Raw genomic sequence first — 19,740 nt, forward strand, 5'->3', positions numbered from 1 at the left:
TTGGTTTCCTACTAAATTCACATTGCCAGCAGCCTCCTTCTCATTGATCTCTGTGGGCTCTCTGAAGGGATTCTCCCTGGCTGTCTGAGGAGACATGAAGCGGGGATGCTGCCCTGGAAAACCTATCCCATAGTTCCTCTGGAGAGAGCTTCGGTTTCCTACTAAATTCGGAGGGAAAATGTATATAATAAGGCAGACAGCGCTTATGACGTGTGATCGTTTAAGCGCCTTGATTGGTTCATTAAAAAAAAAAACCGCCAAAAATAAATCGAATCAGAAACGGTCACAGAGATGGAAACGATGTCACAGATACATCGATTCCGAATAATGCGGGTTAACGCTACGTCATTCTGACGTAGTATTGATTGACAACTCCAAATAAGGTATGGAGGAGAAGAATCGCTTTATTTAAACACCGATTTCATGCCAAGTGAGAACACTTACTGAATGCTTGCAGGTAAAAAATCCGAATTAAACAAGCAGATGGGAACGATGAATAAAGCGATTCTGAAAGCGGGATAACAACTGTGTTATTTTAATTCGATTTTATTAAAAGCGTTTTATTTTAATTCGTATCAAATCCTAAGTGGGAACAAGCTCTTAGAGGAGATGCTCCTGCAAGTATTGGCCAAGTCCATGCAGAGAGAAAGGTATGGAGAAAAGTAAAATGGACATGAAACCACAGCCTTGAACCATCTAGCCTGCCAGATTGGTTCTGGGGAGGAATGTAGCCCCTGGGATCAATAAGGTTTGCTGCCTTTTGCTCAAGTGCTCCACAGAGCTGTCATGTGGCATCCCGTCTTTTCAGTGACAGGTTCATAAACATGGGCCCCCAGGTATTGTTAGACTAAACCTCTCCAAATCCTTGACTTCTGTCCCAGATAGCAAAGTGTTCTTGGAGCTAAAGTTTAACAACATCTGGGCCACAAGTTTGAAAACCACCAAGTTTAAATCTAAGTTATATATGAAAAGACAGCAACTTGACTTAAAAGAATACAGTAGTCATAAATGACAGAACTGAGGTAAAATATATAGTTCAAATAGGTATGTGGACAATAACTAATCTATTTCCAGTGTTGCAGTGGAACATGCATTTTGGGGGGCGTCTAATAAAAATGTGTAATATTCCTACATCAAGCAAGTCATGATAAATAACTCACTCCATTGAACCTTAAATCCTAAAAATTATTTTGCCACCTTTACCATGCTTTCTTGCATTCCCTCTCCTTCACTTCAATGGCTCTACTGCTTTCTGTGCAGTCTTTGCAAGGAGCTCTGCAAAATGAGCTACAACCAGCCTTTCCTCCTAAGCTAGAGTTTAACCCAAAGAAGTGTATGTGTATGTGCATTCATGTCACCTGTGGATTTATGGTGAGCCCATGAATTCCATGGTGTTTTCTTAGGCAAGAAATACTTAGAGGTAGTTTTGCCAGTTCCTTCCTCTGAAATATAACCTGCAGCACCAGGTATTTGTTGGCAACCTCTCGTGTAAATATTAACCAGGGCTGACCATGCTTCGTTTCCAAAATCAAGTGGGATTTGGTGCTTTTAGGGTATATAGTCTATCCAAGTAAATAGAAACTGGAACTGAGTGAGAAAGGGTCACAATTTCAAATGTCAAAGTGTTAGGCTTTACTCATTGGCTAAACATACTGAAAGGTAAGGGCAGACTTATCTCTTGCAAAACAGTTGGACAGGTTCTGTAACTTGCCCATTTTGCCTCATAACACTGCTCCTACTTTGTAATGTTATGCTGTTTTTATGTTGTTTTTACTAATAACTCTTCTGGTACTACTTTAAAAAAAATTAATGCAGGTTGCACGCCAGGAATCTGAGTAAAATCCAGCCAACTGGATAATGTGGCAACCCCAGTTAAGTGCTGAAGTCAACATAATTTGTGAGTCCTAGGCCCGTTACACATGGGCATAAAGTACACGCTCTGCGCGTATTAGGGTTACAAAAGGGCATCACTTCCTTACGCCCCTAACTCTAATACGCGTGGAGCGCATGGTGGCGCCCGTTCCACACGGGGGGGGTGCCTTCTTTACACAGTGGATGTGCTGCGTCCGCACATCGCATGGCACATATGACGCTGCGAGTGCACCATTGGCACCTCGCGGCGTCATATCCGTGCTGCGGAAGAAGTGCCATTTTGGGGCTTCTTTTTGCTCCGCAAGGGAGCCGCGTGATTTGGCTGCTGTGGCTCCCTCGTGGAGCAACCGGCAGCGGCGCGAGACCACCCGTTTTGGGAGGTCTGTAATGCGCCCTAGTTTAACTTGTTGAAAAAATTGATGGCCCATAATAATAAAAATGTATGTACCATTTTTCTATAGTAATACATATGTTTTAAATATGTTTACAGTGTTTTAGCTGTTTTTAATCATGCTACTAACAATGTTGATTTTTAATTCCTTTTTAATCTTTCAGAAGAGTTTATCAAATGGGAGGAATTTCTCTTAAATTCGAATGAAAAGAAAGTGGGGCCAGAACACATTCACTTAAAGTCGCTAGTTTCACGCAATTACATGAATATGCATTGCATTCAAACTGGCTCCCCACTGCCCGAAAATAGCTTGCCATTGCCCGAAATTGCATGTGGCAGTCTATCACGCAATAACGTGAAACCACATGATTGCGTTTGGACTGACTTCCCATTGGCCGAATTTGTGTGCAGTGAGTTATCACGCAATAATGTTAAACCCCATGATTGCGTTCAGATTGCCATTGGATTATACTTCCAATTCCCCTTGTCTGATAAACTTCTAAATTAATGTTTTTGTTACACCTTTTTAAAATTATTGTAAGCTGCCTTGGATCCCATTTAGGAAGAAAGATGGGATATAAGTGTCAATTTAGGCTGTTAACAATTCACATTTTGAACTTTCAAAAATCCACAAGCATAAAATACAAAGACTAAAGACTACAAACATTTTTTTCCAAAATCTAGAAGGAATACTGTACCTGGATTCAGTCTTGATTTAGCTAAGGGATTTACAGGCTATCCTTACTACAGAGTTCTTGACTCCTTTTTGTTGAAGAAGGAGGGGAAAAGGGGGGTGGAGCAGCTTTTCTTCTTGGGTACCAGCTCATAGTCTAATGCAGGTAATAGCTGGCAACTAGCATTCTTTTTAATAACAAGTAAGATGCTGTTATAAGTACTGTATTTTTTTTAAGTTTTGTTCTTTGAATTGTTCACCCCCCAAATACACTTTTGCCCCGGGAAGTAAATTTTGATGACTATAGAGTGCTCACTGATATGATCATTATTATCACCTGTGCTTTGCCAACTGCACTGGCTGGCAATCTGTTTCCAGGCCCAACTTAAAATGCTGACTTTAGTCTTTCAAATTCTAAATGGCTTAGGGTCAGGTCAGAGCCTGGGAAGTGCCTTTTCTAAAGTAATTCGTTCCTTTGATTTGTTACAGTGTTTAAAATGTGATTTGTTGCTCTTACTTTTTAAATTATTTAAAAGACCAACCTTGTTACTTGCTGCTCTTCTCTTATTTTCAGATATTGCAAAAGGTCTTAGGAATGATAAGAGAATGGCATAAAACCTGAAAAGTCTTATCAAAATCCATCTAAAATGGCTTTAAAAATGCCCTTAATCCAGGGCCAGATTATCAGTTGTTCAACTGGTTACAATTGTGCTAAACCCCATACTGGCTTGTTGCCCAGTGCTGGAGGGAAAAAGTCTAGCTTGTTGCCCAACGGACTGGGAGATGGCATAGCATGTCTGGGAGCTGGGTATGCTCAAAGCATGTCTCTATTATTGAGCATGCCCATTGACTAGTGGGCATACTTCAATTTAGCAGCCAAATCAGGAGACTGAAAAGGGTTAGGGAAGGCAGGACTTTGAGAAGGACTGCTCTCCCTTCTTTCCATGAATTGAAATCTCCTATAGCTGTGCATGACTCAAGATTTTCTTGTGCAAGATGGGCAGCCACTGTGCATTCTTATAGTGAATCCTGACTAAACAAATTTTAAAGCCACATTCATTTCCCCAATACAGTACTTACAATGGACAGCAAAAGAGGAGGGATAGGGGAAGAGGCAGTTTCCTCAACAGACTGAGAGAGAATCAAGGAAGGTTAGTGAAAGCTGAACTGGATGGCTTGGAAGTTATATTTTCTCTACAGAATATGTGCGTTGTGTGACTTTTGGGGAGCTGAGTGTGTATATCAATGGGGTAGGCTCGGGATTTAGAGTGTGCATATGTCTATGTGTGGGATGTGTCGATTTCTTCCTGGAGTTAATGGATTTCTGCCTGAGAATGGATGAATGAATGTGGGGTTAGTCGATTTCTGTCTATGGTGAGTGGATTTGTGCTTATACTGAGCTGAATCACCCTTCCAATCATCCTCCCAACTGCTTTGCAGTCATATGAATAAGCCCTCTATCTGAAGTCTTTCATTCCTAAATTCACCATATATCAAAGTATGGTTAAGGTCACTTGATTCAATTTCCTTCACTGTGCAATACTGAATATTGGTGGAAGAGAGGTGGGGAAATGGTCTCGAAGGAGTGCTTTTGTGTAGTTATGTAGGCTGTCATCATAATTATCACATGCATGCAGAGAGGTAGATTGTGGATGCCTTCTGAACATGCTGCATTGCCCATGCTTTCCCCTAAGTAATCTACTTCTTCTTACCTCTGAACAGATAGGCATAAGCAGGATTTTTTTGGACTGCAAGTGGGTGATTTGGGTAATGCTTTGCACTTAACATGCAAAGGATGAGATTGTAGATTTCCTCAGAACTTGCTCTTGTGTTCTAAAGGACTGATATTTTAGTTGACTTTGGAGTTTATCACACATGAAATTGGAACTCCAATACAAAGCCAATCCGAAGGGAAGGGGAAGCAGAGTCAATTCGAATCCAAGGCAATTCACATGATGAATTATCTCACATGAAGAATGAAATTGTGATCAATTTCAAAGTACAGCGGTACATGCCATGCAGATTCAACAAGTTGAATTGGCACCCTTGTGCATGCTCACTAGGGCTCTGAACACATTGTGAACCTTTGCACTTCCGGGGTGAAGAAGGGGGGCCACTTCCTGGTTCCATTTTCATGTGAATGTTAGCCTCACGTGAATGATTGCTTCGTGTTCTATGAGCTTTATGGTCCATTTTGGCACTCAAACTAGCACTCTTTCTATGGACTTTATACAGTGGTGCCTCGGGTTACGAAATTAATTCGTTCCGCGCCCGCTTTCGTAACCCGAAAAGCCTTCGTAAGCCGAAATGCCATAGGCGCTAATGGGGAAAAGCCGCGGTTCCATGTAAAATAGCGCCGAAGTTTTTTCGTAACCCGAAAAAACATTCGTAACCCGGAACAATTATTTTCTATTGGATTTTTTCGTATCCCGAAAATTTCGTAACCTGGGTAATTCGTATCCCGAGGTACCACTGTAGTCCGTTTTTGCATCCAAACAAGCCGCCTTCCCCAGCAGCATTGGAAGCACAAGCATTCACACATGTTCTATCAATCTAAAAGCACCAGCATTCGCACAATCTGTCAAAAGAAATGTTGCTTGTGAAGCGAAGCTATCGGTGTGAGAAGGGAGGCATGTTCCACCCACTGCCCACCCTCTGCTCTGTCCACGTTAAAACGTGAATACATTCATTCCCCAATAGCTCTGCCCTTTCCCCAGTGGCATCGGAAACAACTGCATTTCTCCCTCGACTGCAATGAAAGCAGAGGGAGTACCGGAAGCAAATGGAGCAAAATTGCAGCACAGCCTCATGGGAAATGTGGCACCTTGGAGGTTGTGGGGGGTGTACCAGGACCAAAGCAAAGTTGCATTCCACACCAGACCAATTCAGGTTGAAATCGAAGTGAGCTTGGAAACAATTTTTTTGTTTCCTACATCAGGAGTGACCTTGGATTGACTTAGGATCGGCTTCGGAATGACACCTCCATAGAAAGCAATCATGTGTGATAATCTATTACATTATAATGTGAATTCACATGGTTGGGCCTGGAATGGCTTCGGACTGGAGTTTCAAAAATCGTTGTGTGATATCATCCTTTGAAATATCATCTTTGTCGTCACCATCATCATTACTCCCACACACACACACACACATACACCAATCAGCTTTGTTACTGTGTTCTGTGTCCCTTTTTGCAGTTGGTTGTAGAATGCTGTTGTTTTTTGTTATCAGTCTTTTGTTTGGTACTTGAATAACAGTACCACAAAAGGTATGGTATCAGGCTGCTAGTCTCACTAAAGTTGCAGGGATGAAAATGGATTCGTGTATGATAAGTTCTGTGTGTCTGTCTATTGTATTTTGTAGTTTATTCATTATTAATTAATTAATTAATTAATTAGGCCACCACCCCTATTATAACTCATACATGTTTTTGGAACTGCTCCATAACCCCAAACACCATGTTCTGGTTTGCCTTAATCTGATGTTTTTGCCACTGGAATACTTTTCTTTTTGTTTCAGTCAATGTAATATACAGACACCAAAATTAAAAAAGGCTAATGTATAACAATGCTGAAAGGCAGAAGTAGCATAGTCTGAATATCAAGATCTAGCCCCATTCACAGTGCGGGTGACCAGGTACTGGAATTTTCAATGTATTCAGGATATACATTATTTGTAAAATTAGCCATTCTGCTAATTCTAAATCCACCTTTAATGCTCAATGCACTGTAAGTAAGACCCAAGGAATCAAAAAATACCTTGGAATTCACTCATTCAAATTTTTATAATGCACTTGGATGTGGGTCAAAAAATAACTTTTAAAAGTAACTAGAAAATATTACTTATTGTACTAGTTCATTTACCATTGTACATAATCTTTATGTTGCTTTTAGAATACAACTTCATTAGACCTTTAGTATTAAGAAAGTAACCTTTAGTAGGCAACTTTACTACTTTTAATTTGTTACTCCCACATTCTGGACAAGGTCACCTGAAATATGGTCTTCTATCTCTTCCTCCTTACCTGCACCTTTAAGACAGGTGTAGGAAAAATGTGGCCTGTAGGATACATGCAGTCCCGAATGCTGTTTTTGAGCCCTAAAAGGACCTCAACACTGCAAAAGAATTGTGAGGAGGGAATGAATTAAAATAAGCAAATGCCTTAGAAGGTCCTCAATTATGGCCTTACGGCAATGGTGGGGAGCTGCAAGGGACTCTCCCCAACCCGTGACTTTGAAACTGCATTCCTCTGGCACCACAAGGGTAATTTTTTAAATTATTATTTTCACTATGTTCCCTTTCCCAGCTGTTTTAGGCTCAGGAGAGGACTTTTCTTCAGTGAGGAAGTAAACTGGAAGTTGACTTAAAACATACCAGGAGAGTTCAAACACATTGTGAAATTTCCACCATAATCTCTTGGGGTGGGGGTCAATGGGATGCAGCTCTCCAAGATCCTATGGAGTGCATTGCAACCTCACAGTTGCCCACCCCCATCCTAAGGACATCTTCTCAGGCCCTGCTCCTTTCAGGTCTTCTCACAAAATGAGGTGACTACTAGTAAGGACCTCTTTCTGTAGTGGAAGCTCATCTTGTCATGTTCCTTCCTTAGAATAGCTTATTTGACAGACACATTATGGTGCTTTTGGCACCAGGTGAAGACATTTAACAAAATCCAGGCATGTTAGGAATTATTTTTTAATGCTTTTAAATCAAAACACTCCTCTGTTTTGTATGTGCTTGTATTTTTATTTGGATTTTACTGTACATGCTGTCATCTTTTTATCTTTTGCTGTTGGGTTGTATCTTGGCATTATTATAAGCTGCCAATAGTTATTGCTTTACTGTTTGTAGTTTCTATTTTGTAATGTTTTGTACACTGCTGTAGGAACTTTTGCAATTGGGTAGCCCAAAAGTGTATTAAATAAATATAGCTGCAAATGCAAAGTGGCAATTTGCAAGAAAGAGTGCTCCATGCTATACTGTAATGACTTCATAACAGAAGGAGGAAAATCTCCTTACTGAGATGCTTTTTAGATTGTTGTTTTTTCCCCTCTTCTCTTCTTGCAATTCAACATATGCTTTTAGATGGAGATAACAATCTAATTCTTTCACCCTCTGCTGCTTCAAAATGGTTCTTGAGTACACAGAAGCTAATCACTAGCATCCTTTCAGAGATGGCTAGGACAGAATTGTCAGTGCTGCGCTCAGAATTGTAAACTGATAGGATTAAATTAACTCCAGGAACACTACAGAGTAAATGTTTTCCATGATTGTGAAAAGTGGAGTCGAATATGCTGGAAATTATCTCGAAACATCATTACTACCATCATTATTGTCATTACTATTATTTTTACTACTATTGGCACCAACCACCACCATCAACACCTTCTAGAAAACCCACTCATGAATTTGAGCTTGCTAGGGACAAGAAAACTTACAATTTCTTTCTCAAAAACTCTGATTTGTTTCCCAGCTCCTTGGTTGCCATGATAACATCATGCTGTTTCTTGCCTGCTAAGGCCCCACTGGCTGCAATAGGGTGAAATATCAGCCATCATAAAAATACACTAATATACTAACCCAGGGGACTAGGAATACATTCCTCATATGGAAATGATCAATCCTGTCCTGGAGAGCGACATGTTGTGTGCCAATCTGTTGCCTCTCCTTCCCTCCCTTTCTCCTTCTGCCTTTCTGTCTCTGTACCTATTTTTTCCCCACACTTTCTCGTTCCTTCTTTCCCTGTCTTTTTGGCATGGGCACTTTCATCTCCTCCCTCGGGTATTTGAGATGTCACTGCAGGAAGTGCTTGTCTGCCTCTCAGGCAGCAGCAGAGCCCTGTGGCTTTGACAAACCTCATTTAATTGGGAGGAAGCCAGGAGGGTTTGAAAGAACTGAAACATCCACGAAACTCCTTTTATCAGGCATAATTTAAACTCTGCATGGAAAAAAAACCTATATGTATAAAGAAAAGTCAACTTCCCTCCTGCTGCGAGTCCTCCCCTCCTCCTCCTTAGCCTTCCCATTCCCCGGCAAAGGCAGGCTCCTACGAGATTCCATCTTTTTCAGTTTTCTAAAAGTGTCAGAGTAGATTTGCGCTCTGTGGCTGGTTGGACAGAAAAGGAATGCAGAGCTCTCCCTTTGCTTTCTCTCTCTTTCTTTCTCTCTCCTTCTCTTTCATGCATACACACACACCATGTGCACACATACTGAAGGCCACACTGACATCAGCATATTCAGGTATTAAAACTCCTACTCTGCTCCAATTCTGGTGAAAATGGGCTTGTTCTTGTTATGTACCTTCAAGTAATTTCCAATTTATGGCGACGCTAAGGTGAATGGATCATAGGATTTTCTTATCAAGTTTTTTCAGGGGGTGGTTGCCATTGCTGTCCTCTGAGGCTGAGAGAGTGTGACCTGCCCAAGATCACCCAGCGAGCTTCCATGGCTGAGCCAGGATTAGAACCCTGATCTCCAGTGTCATCGTTCAATGTTCAAACCACTACACCACACTGGCTCCCAAACAGGGGCTTGGAGGCTAATAAATAAGCAAAGAAAGCTCTTCTCCATTAAAATTTCCTCACCTGATCACTTTCTCTTAAAGGACATTTGAGAAAAGCACTTGGAAGAACAGACTGTGTGGGAGACTATTGATGGGGCCATGGTTATTACACCATTGCCACAGGCCGTTTTGCTCTTGAAATTTTACCCTTGCCCCTACTCTCCTTTCTAGAGAGCTGACATAGACTTGACTTGGAATCAGAGGTGGCAAACTAATAGTCGTCCAGATCCTTTTGGACTAAAATATAGCGTGCCAGCCCTAGCCAGTACAGTTAATGGTGAGCGATGCTGGGAATGGCAGGAGAACAACATCTAAGGTGTAACATGATCATAACCCTAACTGTAACACTAGTCCCATTACAACAAAGCTGGCACTTTTTAGAGGTCACACAATGGTGGTGAAGGAAGGGACAAAATCTGCCAGCCCTGAGCTTTGATTTTTAAAATGCCTTTCTTCCTTAGCAACCAGAGTGCCCACAGCGTTTCCCCCTCTACTGTCACTACCTGTGCAATGTAATTCCATTTGTGCAGTGCACCCGCAGGGTACCAACCAATAGTTAAGAAGGGTTCTTGTTCATTGTCTCTGTCCAGTTCTAGTAATGAAGATGAGTACGAATCTGATTTCCAATGCAAAGAATATCACATCCCCTTTGCTAAAGTCCAGGTTTAATTTGTTTTGAGATATTTCTAATTCTCACGGTAAGGACAGCTTTAAAAAGACAAAGGGATTGTCTGGTGAAATCTCAGAAGCCAGTTACTTTGTTCCTGACTTTGCACTTTTTTGTTGTGCCTTCAAGTCATTGCTGACTTATGGCAACCCTAAGGCAGCCCTGTCATGGGGTTTTCTTGGCAGAATTTGTTCAAGTGGGGTTCACCAGGGCTCCAGGGTCAACTTAACCTTACATCCTTCCATAGGTCGCTAAAATAAGTACATTTTAGTGAGTAGGTTGCTAAAATGAGTACAGCTTGTCGGAGGCAATTAACTTACACATTGTAAACTGCTTAGAGAATAATGCTTAAGTGTATTTTAGTGATATGCAGTATAGAAATGTACTTGCTATTCAGAGGGCTGTCTCATCATCTCTGTTGGGAGACCAATTGCCTTTGGACCTCCCTTAGTTGGCACTTAACAGCAACCATTTAAACAGGCTGCCTGAACTTTTGTCATCTAGCTGCTTGTTATAAGAACTGGAACCTGCTTCTTTGCTCATCCTCCCCCTTCCCTTTTTTGTTTTAAGCCATGTCTTGAATTTAGATTGTAAGCCTAATACTGGGTACTATCGCATAATCTATCTTTGCAAACCACTCTTGTTGAGTAAAAAGCTAGGTTATAAATTATTTTAAGCAAATAATAAATAAAAGAAGTTAGTAAACTTGTTCCGGTACCCTTGCAATGAAAATTGGAAGAGGGAATGACATACCATCAGAAAGCTGCCACATCTCAGTGGGCAAAGGGCTGAAGTAATAATGAGTAAGTGCCTCCTGTGCAGAGATCCTGGCTTGGGGACAAAGTTTTAACATTCTTGCTGCCAGATCTTCAGTCTCAGAGGCCCTGTCCAGCCTAGAAGACAAGAGAAATAATCATTATCAATCAAACCAAGTCCTTAAGCAGCAGATACATGCATGTATCTGTCTGAAAAATGAGATGGGCTAACAGCAGGACCTCAGAGTTAGATCTTTAACAGATACTCACATTGATCAAGCAGTTGTGCCTCCCTGTCCCTAACCTTGCTTCTTCATGTTAGGAACCAGTGTAATTTTAATACTAAAGAGTGCTTCAAACTTATTTTCAAAAAGGAAAAAAATTCAAAACCACAGGTTCTGAAATGAAATCATTACTTTGCAAGTAAAAGGCTTAAATGTGAGGAAGAAACTAATTACAAGATAATGTAATCCATATTTTTCTTATTGCAATCAAACTTTAGCTTTAAATTATTATGATCATACCTTGGGCCAGTGCCAATATCCCACTGTCTGTTTATTTTTCAAAGCTGTGTATAAATGTATACTTTGGACTGAAAAGCCAGGCTTCTTTTCAAGTTCCATACATACAACATTTCAATTAAACTTACAGATATGGAACAAGGGTTCAGTCAACACCATGGGAGAACATTGTGATTGTGGTGCTTGATAAAGTATCATCAAGTGAGAAGATTAAACCAGTGATAGGTGAACTCCCTTATTCAATTTAGAACTTAGAATTAAGATTGACTAATGCAAGCTATTTTCCATAAATGTGTTTCCTTTCCATTGAGTAAGATTGTGAAATTAGGAAACACATTTAATCAGAATGAGTTCAGGCTTACAAGACATGTTAAAAACTATGTTTGGAACAAGAGAGGTAAAGAGGAGGCTGTAAAGTCGAAGGCTTTCATAGCCAGCATCCATAGTTTTTTGTGGGTTTTTCAGGCTATGTGGCCATGTTCTAGCAGAGTTTCTTTCTGATGTTTCACCAGCATTCTCTGAAGATGCCAGCCACAGATGCTGGCGAAACGTCAGAAAGAAACTCTGCTAGAACATGGCCACATAGCCCGAAAAACCCACAAAAAACTAAAGAGGAAGCTGTTGGGCCACTATGTGGAAAAGCTGTTGATAGGAATGGGTGACAAGGAGGTGGAAGATCTGCCTATTTCCTACTTTACCTACATCTTCTTCCTAAAGAAAAACAGTGCTCAATCTGTAAAAATAGAATACACGCTTTAAGGAGGGGGGTTGCAGCCCAAAACAGGTGAAGAAGTGTTATGGGAACATCTAGCTACCTTAAACCACTTCAAGTCTTCAGAGCCAAATGAGGAACTACATCCAATAGTATAAAAGGGATGTAAATCCAAATCCAGTTACTGATCTCAAACAGAGTAAACTTTATGTCCTAAATCCAATTATTAGTTCCAATTAGAGTAGACGCTTTGAAGGTAGGAACATGGGAGAAAATCTTCTCAGTTACTGTTCCAAGATGCTGGAATTTCCTCGCTGAGGAGACTTTAGAGTTTATCAGACAAGGGAAATTGGAAGTATAATCCAATGGCAATCCGAATGCAATCATGGGGTTTAATGTTATTGCATGATAGACCGCCACACGCAATTTCGGGCAATGGGAAGTCAGTCTGAACGCAATCATGGGGTTTCACATTATTGCGTGATAGACTACCACACAAAATTTTGGGCAATGGCAAGCTATTTTCGTGCAATGGGAAGTCAGTTCGAATGCAATTCGAATTCACATAAATTCGCTGAACTAGCGAATTCACGTGAATGCATTCTGGCCCCACTTTCTTTTCATTTGAAATTAAGAGAAATTCCTCCCGTGTGATAAACTCCTTAGATGGTTCCTTTCTTGCTGGCCTTCCATCAACAAGTGAAAACTTTTCTGTTCTGGCAGACATGTAGGAATTGAAGGGCTTTTAACAGTATGCTATTTTGCTGACTTTAATTTTTATCATTCAATAGATTAATTTTGAATGGTTTTTAACTGTGCGGGTAGTTGAATTGTATTTTGACATTGACTTTTAATATGTTTTTAATTTGTCTTTGTAAGTGCTTTTAAATGCATTGTTTTAATTTTTGTAAATCACCTTGAGTCCTAGTATCAAGAGAGAAACAAGATACAAATGAATAAGATATAACAACTTACATAAGTTATCAAATTAATAAGTCATTATTCAATTAATGGATCATCTCCAGTTGGATTTCACATAATAAGTAAAAACAAAAAAAGTTTTAGTTTTATAGTTTTTAATTTTCTTGTTTATTCAGATTTGAAAGTATCAGGTAGCCCAATAGACCCAGCCTGTTATGTTTCTCCTCTTCCCATCCCAGACTGTATTTCCCTTCCAAATGACATCATGCTACTGGGATCTGCTTACTTTTATTCTTTATTGGCAGCCACAACACAAACAACATGAAACTAACTATGGAAACTGAATATCTTCTGAATATTTTTGGCTAGGGTGTAAGAAAGAAAAAAGAAAGAGAAGAAGTGATGGGACTTACATGCACAGAAGTGTGTGCATAGGGTTGCCATAATTTGCTGCCACCAAACCGGGACAAAACGTAGAAAAAATGTAGGACATAATTTGTCCAAAATGTAGGACATTCAACAAAAATGGAGGGCCTAGGCCAAGGCAGGGAGACCCAGGAGGCGGCGCCGCACTCGGCATCTCAGCCTGGGCCGCCCTGCCTTGACCTGGGTCCTCCGTTTTTGTTGAATGTCCTACATTTTGGGCAAATTTTGGAGGAGGACGAGGCTGAGGCACCGCGCCGCCTCCTAGGCCTCCCCGGGGCTGGTGGAGGACCAGGCCTAGGCAGGGAGGACCAGGAGGCAGCACTGCTCTCAGCACCTCGGCCTGGGCCTCTGCCAGCTGTGGGGAGGCCAAGGCCGAAGAATACAGGAGATTATTCTGAATCTAACCATTGTTCTAGTTCAGTACTGCTAATGCTTACTGGCAGTAGCTTTCTAGGGTTTCAGACAAGAGTCTTATCCCAGCCCTGTGCAGAAATGTCAAGGAGGTAATCTGGAACTTTATGGCTGTAAAGATGAAATGTTACCACGGAAAAATACAGGAATACTGTAGATAGAAAGATTCTGAACTGTACAACTGGTTTAAGAGCAGAGCTTTGGTTTTTTCCCTTTAACTTCCCAAACTTGCAGGCAGCATGGTGGGCTTTTGGCATTTACAGTCCAATTTTTTAAGCTCTAATGTTAAAAAACAGTGTGGGTGATGTGCCATGTTTTTGTTTTCTCATACAGTATCAAAGAAATTGCCAGTGTCAAAGGAGACTATCACACGGGAGAAAATCAGGGGATTAAAAAGGCATTTTCCTGGGGAAATCACACTATTGCAGTGAAGATTTTCACACACATTGCAATCTGAGGTGACTTATCCTGGGAAGAACCAGGAATGCTCCAGCAACAAACCATTCATGGGCAAATCCTGTGAATGGTTTGTTGCTGGAGCATTCCTGATTCTTCCCAGGGCAAGTCCTCTTAGATCACAACGTCATCTGAAAATCTTCACCGCAATCGGGCAACTTTCTCGGGAAAATGCCTTTTTAATCCCCTGATTTTCCCCATGTGATAGTCTCCAAAGACTTCCAAATGAATACTCAATCTGTACTGGGGTGAGAATGTGTGGCCTTCTTGATATCATTGGATTACAATTCCCATTATCTTCACCCAGTATAGCCAATAATGAGGAATGATGTTGGTTGCTATCCCAAGAACATCTGGAAGGCCACACATTCCCCATCCCTAGTCTGTACAAAAGATCTTAGGAAATCTCAAGTCTAATGATATGCATAATAGAAGTCATCAGTGTACATGTTATATCAAGTGGGGTTGCCCTAAACTGACAGTATAAAGTATATGTTTAGTAATTACTGGACAAGGGGGTAAGATTCTATATTTCAGTTTGAATTTTGCAGGGCAAATACTAGAATCTCAAGTATATCTTGCTTTATAAAAGCCGTTTGTGAAATGGCTGGCTGATCTATAAATGCTTGGGCAGCTTATACAAACAGTCTGATAATAATAACAAATTCATGAATGTGAGATGCTGCTCTCACAATCCATTGCTTCCCCCCCTCCCCCCAAGTTTAAATACTGCTACTTTGGAGATATCTTATTCAGACTGAGCTCAAACAAGCCAAGTCTGCACTTAAAAGCTTGCATATAAAAACAAACAGTTCCTAAGGGAGAACTTGATAATACTGTCATAGATGGTTTACCTGTCACAGATCATTCGGAGCCTCCAAGGCTTACTGGCGGAGAACCTCTCTGGAAAGTTAATATGCAATCACCAGATTAAACAGGAATAAAGGAAACAGCCTGCGACATGTACTTGGAATTTCCAGACTTCTTCGTGAATCTATCATTGCTTTTTTCCATATGAATATACATTATTTTTTATAAAGCATGAATAGTGATATTGATTATAATGTGATTCTGGACAGTTTTTTAACCACTTGCTAAGGAACAGAGACAAACTCTTGAATTAATCTTTAACACAAATGTCAAAATTCAGCATCCAAGACTCCCAAATTCTGAAAACAAAACAGACAATGAAAACTCTCGTGTGTGCACACGTATGAAAGCTTGGAAGGAGGAGGGTGGGGACATATTGAACAGAGCAGGGCAGACAGGAAGAGGTAATGGAAGCCATGAAGACTAGCTGACACATATACCATGTGATTTTCGCATGATCTATATGAATTGTGCCAGGCTGTGGCACATCTCACACCACATTCTAAAATCTGTCACTTCCTCGTTCTGTTATAGTAAGTCACTGGACAGATGATATTTTCCATCCTGTAAAAATCCTGTCAGGAGCTTTATGTTGTCTTCCTTCTTGGCCATTGTTTTGCCTTTCCTTCTGAATAACTAGATCATCTTTTCCCCCTACTTGGATAACTGGAACATCTTTCCCCCCCTACCCAGGAACCCTTTCACTTAGACATGATGCTACCCTAGACTAAACAATAGCACTGCTATGGGAATCAACACATTTTCTCTCTTCCTATCCCTTCCACAGTATTCACAGCACTTGAATGAAGGACCACAAGATGAATTTCCCTGCCAGTAGTCTATATCACTGGTCATTGCTCTGAGGGTCAGGGAAATTTACAGCATGTACTACTAGTTTCTTAGACAATGTTAAAATGTCTTTCCTCTTTAAAGTAAGTCCTTGAAGGTAGCAGATCTGATCTGATCTTGGGAGATAAGTAGGGTCAGGCCTGGTTAGTACTTGAACACAGAACCAACAAGGAATACTTCTGCTATAGGCAGCATTTCAGTGGAAGGAAATGCATATTCTTTGCCTAAGAAAACCCTATGAAATTTATGGTGTCACCATGCAACTTGAAGGGACACATGCACATGCCAAGTGGCTAACCCTACAACCTGCCCTGATTGAAAGAAGTGCTGAATAAATGTATCCACCAGTTTATCAACTGCAGCACTAGGACCCCCTGTTTTCATGAAATACAGGTTTCAGCGTATATGTGAAGTAGAAGGCTTTCATGGCAGGCATCCATAGTTTTTTGTGGTAGAATTCTTAAAAGGCAAATGTTATTTTCTAGTTTAAGTGGGAAACCGGAAATACTCAGTTTTCCTTTATGCAGATTATGCAATTCTGATTTCTTATACTCAGCTGAATTCATGTAGATGTTGAAATGGTTTAATTTGCATTGTAGAAATAAGTTTATCTCTATTAACTACCAACCCCGTCCCCAAAAGATTATGCTATCTGGTAAATCTAAACACACCCTTAATTGTTCACTCAATGGAAATGCACTTGAGTGTCTCCCTTTAAGTACCTTGGGTAGGTTTTCAGTGGACTGGTGCATGGTCTGCACAAGTCTAATCAAGTACTCTGTTAGCCACCAGAACATTAAATGGACTATTACAGTTCTATCACACAAAAGAGGGAAGCTTGGTTTAACACATCTTAGAAGTGTAAAGAACTAAAGTTATCCCAAAACAGTTATATGGGGCTCCTCTTTGGGCCACAGCTAATTTGGACTCAGTAGGAAAAGCTCAAAATCTTTTTTACATAGAGTTTTGGTAGTTCCTGTATCCACTAAATTAGAATTAGTTTGTGCAAAATTGGGTGTAATGAAACCCTTAGATTACCTCTATTTATTTTGTTAACATTATAATTAAGCAAGTTCTGAAATATGTTTCAGAACTTATTTTGATGGTGTTGGAAATCATGGGCCCTTGGAAGTAAATGATGCAGCTGGTTGCATCATTTTGGGATGTTCTGGTTCGTTCCTTTTAGCTCAAGGATATGATAGAGCTAAATTAATTTTAGTCCAAAGGCTCAAGGATGTAGAAATGCAATCTCAGCTGGAATTAAGACTTGGACAATCTAATACTTTTTATGCCTCTTTCATTCCTTCATATTTGTCACTTCCATGCTACCTGGGAGATTAACCAAATATCAAAATGAGAATAACTTTAATGCAGACAAGATTAACTGTTCTCCTTTTGGCAGACTGGATTGGTTGGCACAAGATGACAACTAAGCAGGGCAGAGTATGTACAGTAATTGTGATTCTCTGTCAGAGATGTTACGTGTTTCTCAACTGTTACAATTATAATAACCATAGAAATAAATACATCTAGACAGTGTTAAAATCAGTAATGAGAAGGGCATATTTTGGGAAAGTTTCTTTTTTTGCTGCCTAATGTTGATAAATTTGTATCTTTTAGAACATATAAATTTCTTGTCAGTGCTTGGCAGCTGCATAATACAAGGCTTAAATCATATACAGAAAATCACCCAGAACCTGATAATCCATGGGAGAAGTTTAAAAATCCTATAATGTTGTTATTAATTATCTGTTGAGTTTTAACTGTGTATAATGGCAATTTGCTAAATTACAGTAAATGTCTTCCTTGCTTGCAACATGGGGCATGTTGCAAGGGATGGACAGGCATATCACAGACAAAACAGTGGCTTGCAAAACCTACGTGCCAGGCCCAAGCATGTCATGACAGAGACAATATCATGACTGATGAAAGAAAAGTTTCTGTTTTAATTCTGCAATTATGTTCTCTATAATTATGCTGTGAAATTACACCACAGCCCACACTGAGCCCTTTCTGCCACGCTGTAAACATGGCAGTATGGTCTGTGCATGCTTGTGAACTAGACATTTATTTGCATGTATTCAGGCTGTGCAAATTCTAACAGTAGCACTGCTTCCCATTACTTTGGGGCCTAAACATGAATATCCCCCTGGACAATGGGTTGTACTAGATTTGGCTAAACAGACTCGCAATCTGTCTATCTGATTATATATAGGCGGGATACAAACCGCCGCTTTGCGGCGGTCCCCCGTCGGCGCTGTTTGCTCCGCGCGGGAGCTGCAGCAGCCAAACCGCACGGCTCCCGCACGGAGCAAAAAAGAAGCTCCATTTCGGAGCTTCTTTTTGCGGCGCCTCCATGATGTCTCGAGGCGCCTGGCGCGGACTCGCGACGTTATAGGCGCCGCGACACATCTGGACGTAAAGATGGCGGCGCCCATGTAGAAGGGGCGCCGCCATCTTGTACGTATAGGATACGTACTAGGGTTAGGGGGGTGCAGAAGCACCGCCCCTTCCTAACCCTAGTACGTATCCTATACGTACTAAATGGCGGTGTGTATCCCGCCATAGTACTTGCCAACTGAGAATTGCACTTCGTGCATTTGATGAAGTACACAGAGAAACTTGTGCCATGTTAATTGGTTAGTCTTTAAGACATCACCAGACTTGTTATTATTTGCTGTTTAATTTTTGCCACAAGGAACTATCATGGTTACCCCCTGGAACCTGATTATTAAGATGCTTTCCTCCTCCCTCCTATCTGTCCACAAGGAATTCTAGAACAAGTAATTCTTGAAAGAGCATGTCACCTAAGGAAGCCCCGGGCAAGCATAATCTCTTCAGTCCCTGAGAGTGCCAGTTACACTCTATGGAGAATGTTGCTTGCTCTGCTTTAACACTGCTTTTTGACTGGCACTAGAAAATCTCACAAGATCTGGACAACAGAAATCTAAATGCATTTCCATCAATATTCTCAAGCATGATCTCAACTTCATTCCGTTATGGTGATGGGGCTGCAGCCTGAACCAACTGATCCCCTGACTTTCCCACTCCTGATAAAGTACCCTTTTCTCCCATCGCCACAATTCTTGAGACCTGCCTTCTATATACCAGCAGCACACAAAACTGCTTTGCATATGGCAGCACAAAAATGAAGTTGTTGGAAGACAAATGCATTTCCTGATGACCAAATGACAATTTGAGTGTTGGGAAAACATCTCTGCAACCAAAGTGCCACCTTGGAAAAACACTTTGGCAACTCATATCGCCATGCACAGTTGCCTAATGATAGGGCTGGCTTTGAAAGCATTTCTCTCTCTCTCTCTCTCTCTCTCTCTCGCGCACACACACGTCTCCAACTCTAGTTTCTCACTGAAATGAAATTTTGATTCTACCTAAATTATAGAGATATTAAAATGGTTGTCATCACAACAATGTATTTCACTATAATTTTAGTGCCAATAAAAATGTTGACTTGCACTGTATAGGCGGTGTTTGTGTATTTGAGAAACTGAGACAGCCGCTGTGTTGATTACAATGACTATGAGATTCCCTTGGAGCTCTCTAATGAAGTCTTTCTTTCATAACTGCCAAAATGAAAGACATGGTAACTGCTGATTAGAGATAAGTGAATTTAAAAGTTCCCAGAGTGGGTGG

General features: G+C 40.7%; 1 protein-coding gene across 2 annotated transcripts in view; it reads right to left on the reverse strand.

The window, feature by feature from the left end:
• Positions 1-19,740, reverse strand: part of CDK15 (cyclin dependent kinase 15) — an 82,702-nt gene that overhangs the window by 19,034 nt on the left and 43,928 nt on the right. For both annotated transcript variants that reach the window (XM_042444064.1, XM_042444060.1), the window contains exons 11-12: positions 15,222-15,270; positions 10,919-11,058 (exon numbers count right to left, since the gene is read on the reverse strand). In XM_042444064.1, coding sequence (XP_042299998.1) covers positions 10,919-11,058; positions 15,222-15,270 — 189 coding nt within the window. The remainder of the gene's footprint in view (positions 1-10,918; positions 11,059-15,221; positions 15,271-19,740) is intronic.

Source organism: Sceloporus undulatus, chromosome 1 (genome assembly GCF_019175285.1).
Source record: "Sceloporus undulatus isolate JIND9_A2432 ecotype Alabama chromosome 1, SceUnd_v1.1, whole genome shotgun sequence".
In the NCBI taxonomy this organism is placed as follows: domain Eukaryota; kingdom Metazoa; phylum Chordata; class Lepidosauria; order Squamata; family Phrynosomatidae; genus Sceloporus; species Sceloporus undulatus.